The following is a 4338-nucleotide window of genomic DNA, read 5'->3' on the forward strand; positions in this document are numbered from 1 at the left end:
GAAATGATTGTTTTGAATTATTGATTGTGTTTTGTTTGCACATCTTATTATCTATCATAATTTCGCAGTCATTTCATTAGCACATCTATTAGACCAACTTACGAAAATTCTCAATTCAGAAATTATATCACATCCTTATTGTTACAAGCAAGCTGATAATCATTAATCGATTCACATTTAACCGTCTGTTTAAGGAACCAATTCTTTGAAAGGGGATGCCGATCAAACTGTCATTCAATTTGTCTTCTAGTCCAGTCAACAAAGCAATATACAAGTCAGTTAGATAGCGAAGAATGTTTGCAATAATCTAGAAAGTTTCCCGTCCAAAGTTCATCGCACGATTCGTTTCCTTTATTTTCTGATAAGCGACGTGGGTGGCGGGAAAACAAATTCCAACTAAACAGTCGGACGGGAAAAACGTCGCCAACCGGCCAGAGCTAAGCTCTGCAGATGACGTGATAAACTGAAGAAAAATTACGCTACGCAGAAGACATCGCCCGAGTCCGATGTCACGAGAAAAAGTCACCAAGCAATTTGCTCGCTGCGTGCATTCCTCGCTTGAACTATCATAAAACAATTTTGTATCATATCGTTAAAATGATAAGATCAGAAAAAGACATTCTCTCACAACCAAACAACCAGAGCTCGGGCGAGTTCAGAACATTTGGACCAGTCCACTATCGTGCTCCTTCGCCATCTACTTCGATTCAGTTTTTTCCCATTGCTTGCTTCCATTGCACAGGACATACTAAGGCGAAGACTTTCCCCTATCCGCTTACGCTATGATTCTGTTTTATGGCATTTTTCCTTGCACGACTTCTCCCGCATGTTTGGTTGCGCTTCAACGAACGGCAATTTCCCCCAGATTAATCGTTTCATGACATTTTCTAATTAGAGACACAGACATAGCATAGGAGAGAAAAAAGGAAAAAAAAGGTCAAACCATTTTGCACCACCCACCAGACGGCCCAAAATATTATGATTCTGACGTGGTGTAGGGACAAAACGTAAACGTTTTCTTTATTTCCTCATTTTACCACTTTGGCATCGATCTTGAAACAAACTGCAATGCCGGCATCCGAGTGTAGCTGGAATTCGATGTTGACTTTCACGTTTGATAGCGGTGATTCCACCGGGACCTCACCGGCGGCTTCGACGCGTTGATTCCTCCTTAACGGGCACTGGGCGTTCGTAAGCTTTTTGCATCCATCACGATGCTCCTCCGGTAGCTCGTACCCGATAGCCAGCCCGGCGACGCGGGGAATCACTTTGGCGGTAAGCGATTTGGTGTCGTGTGCTGCGGAAGGGTAGGGGGGGGAGGAGTAGAGAGAAAAGCAAGGAATATTAGATGCAGGCAGACAGCAGTAATTAGTGCGATGTTAATGGAGAATAATGAGTACGCTGTAAGTCGTTACTTTTGAAGTGTGAGGTGGCGTAAAAGTTTATGTGCGCACTTTAGATCCCGTGCGCCAGCTCTTGTGGGTGCTGTATGCGGCGGTGATGGCTGTCGACTTGTATTATTATTAGCTTGCCTTGCAAGCTTTGCAAGCGCTCCGCAGCATACGGGGAGCTTTATTTTTCTCCGATGAAAATACTCGTTTTATCGCAAAAGTGTATTAACGCAGGAGTGATTCATTTGATATTCATACATTATGTCTTGAAGCATTTAAACTGTTTAAAGTTTTTTTTATTAACAAGCATACAAGAACAAAAAATACAAGACTTAAACATATCTTGTAAAAATATTTTATCTGGAATATTAAAGCTGCTTTGTAGTTTTGATAAAAAAGAATGAAAAAAAATTGATGAATATTTATAAATTTCAAAATATGATAAACTTTTAACCTTTTAACCTTTTGTTTTGGTTTTCAAACGCGTTGAAAATTTAGAAAATAGTTTCAATAGAATTGTGAATACAGAATAACAAAAAAATTATACAGCTATAATTTATACTTACGATTCACAAATTCCGCACTAAACTTCAGGACACCGCCATTCACAATCGTACAGGGCACCTTGGAGCATCCGTCAATCTGGATTTTGGTCGGAACCACTCCTTTCTTGCACTTTTGAACCTGTAGCTGACCCTGCACGGCCGCAATCAGGAAACAAACCGCAAACAGTAGGATTTTCACACGCAACATTATTGACACAGTTCGTCAGGAAGCTCCGTTGGACCGTAATTCCGGTAGGACTTTGAAGCACGTCTTCTCTGCTGGTTGGATCACGTAAACACTGATTCTGCCCCAAGCAGGAGGAGCTTCTTTTATCTGAGGAAGCGTGTGTGCCGGTTGTTTTCGTGATATGTTCTGAAGTACGAGGAATTAGTGAAAGTTTTCTCAGCAAACAATGAACCAGTGGTCATATCAGTAGCGGCACAAATTAGCTGCTCTTCACAATGCGTGCTTCTTATCAGTTGCCACTTAATTTAGCGACCGCCCTGTAGTTTTCCGTCTTTCAAACAGCGATTCGCTTTATTCGCTGAGAGTCGTGCTCGAAAACGCACAGTGGGTCTCCCTACGCTGCATTGGTAAAAATTCTCATTTTCAAGCTGATTCCTCGAGCTTTCAACCAAGAAAATAGCTCACGTGTTTGCCACTCAATTCACTTACCTCTAAATTTTTTGAATCCCACCGTGCAGCCGCCCCGAGCACGAAACGAGCTCGGCAAAGTAGTGCTGCTGGAAAACTTGTTTGTTTGTTTTTCTTTTATCCTTGCCATAAACAACTTATTTTCGGAGCCACACCAACGCTATACACACAAGTTGGGTTCCGTTCCGGTGTCGTGCGGTGGTGGTGGCGGAACGGTGTGATGTATTTCCGCCCAGCCAAATTCCACATCCGTTCTGGCTGGTTATTGGTAGCAAAGCAATCCGTGCCAGGCGCGAGCTGTCTTTCGTGCTAATGAGTTTGCGGGTAAACACTTGACGGGAGGCCTTCTCTTTCGGGTGTTACTTACGTACGACACGACGCAGGCGATATTGGCGACGACGGGTAACGGGGGGATCCGACGATGGATGGTACTGATTCCATTTTCCTTGTGTCGACAGTCGTAAAACTAAACTTTTAATATAAATCTATTTTTACGCTGATTGGAGTTTGGTGAATAGTTACGGAGATTTGCTTATTTGGCGTGAGCTAGATAGCAGCGCAACAGGTAGTCGTTTGTCATTCGTTTTAGAGTATTGTTTGTAGATAGTCGACATGAGAAGCTGATTGCGTTGATTGTTTACTAATCACTCGAAGTAAAGGTGTTGATAAGTAACTGTTCCACGCGAGCATTGTGACGTAACATTGATTTAAGGCTTTTGGTTTTGCAATTGTTTAGTCTTATCTAGTATATAGTTTAGTATTTATAATTGACTAGATTTTAATATAATGGATACGAAAAATAGATAATTGTAAAATTACATTACAAAGCTGTTATTTTTTAGCTACTACTTTGAAGACATTACTTTTAAACAAAAATACAAAACAGATCCGCTACGGAAACTGATCAGATCAATCATTGTCTAATCAGTTTGAACCTAATTTACAATGACGTTATTTATTGGCATACGATAACCAGATTGTCAGCGCGGTTGCGTAGTGTGGGGTTCCCTAAAACTTCTGAATCATTTGATTCATTCAAGTTTAAGCTGTTGTCATTTTTTAAAGGTTACTATTTGGGGATTTTTCAAAATTATTGAACAGATTAGACTGATAGGTCAAAGAAATTTATGAAATTATATATATATACATAAATTTATATAGGCATAATGTATTGAAAAACAAGAAAGAACCAAGTAATGTTCAGTAAAGTAGTAGATTTTGTCGAAAGCTAAAAGGTGGCGTGAATGAATTTGCACATCCGTTGTCCCGGGAACGCATTGCGGAAGACATAAGGAAAATGTAAAATTAAAAAAGAAAAAAACTTATCCAATTTAATGCTACTAGGGTAGTTTGCCAATTGTTGCTCACCACCCAATTGTTGCCCACTTCTCGGTTTTTGAATAATATCTGAGAATATCTATATTATCGCAGCACTCCAAACAATCAAAACACAAATATATTTCATTACCTTCAAATATGTGTAAACATGATAGTTAGCAAACAAATATTTGGAATAGTAAAATTACCTCATAAAATCCAACTCTTAGTAGAGCCAAAATACGTTGAATGCTTACAGTGTGAATTAAGAAATCACTCATCAAATTTAAGCTTATAGATCTCAACAAAAAGCAAATTTACCCCATATTACTTCGTATGCCTTTCAAAATACCCACATTCATAATGTTTGATTAATTAAATAACTAAATGTTACTATTTTTGTGTTCTAATGCATAGTGGTTAATAATTG

At 39.4% G+C, this 4338-nt stretch overlaps 1 protein-coding gene across 1 annotated transcript; it reads right to left on the reverse strand.

Annotated features, from left to right (window-relative positions):
- Positions 1–1028: 1028 nt before the first annotated feature.
- Positions 1029–2144, reverse strand: LOC128740743 (uncharacterized). The gene is made up of 2 exons (XM_053836308.1): positions 1958–2144; positions 1029–1297 (listed from the first exon to the last, which is right to left on the reverse strand). The coding sequence occupies exons 1-2, from the start codon at positions 2142–2144 to the stop codon at positions 1029–1031; spliced, it is 456 nt and encodes a 151-aa protein (XP_053692283.1).
- Positions 2145–4338: the final 2194 nt, after the last annotated feature.

Source organism: Sabethes cyaneus, chromosome 3 (assembly GCF_943734655.1).
Source record: "Sabethes cyaneus chromosome 3, idSabCyanKW18_F2, whole genome shotgun sequence".
In the NCBI taxonomy this organism is placed as follows: domain Eukaryota; kingdom Metazoa; phylum Arthropoda; class Insecta; order Diptera; family Culicidae; genus Sabethes; species Sabethes cyaneus.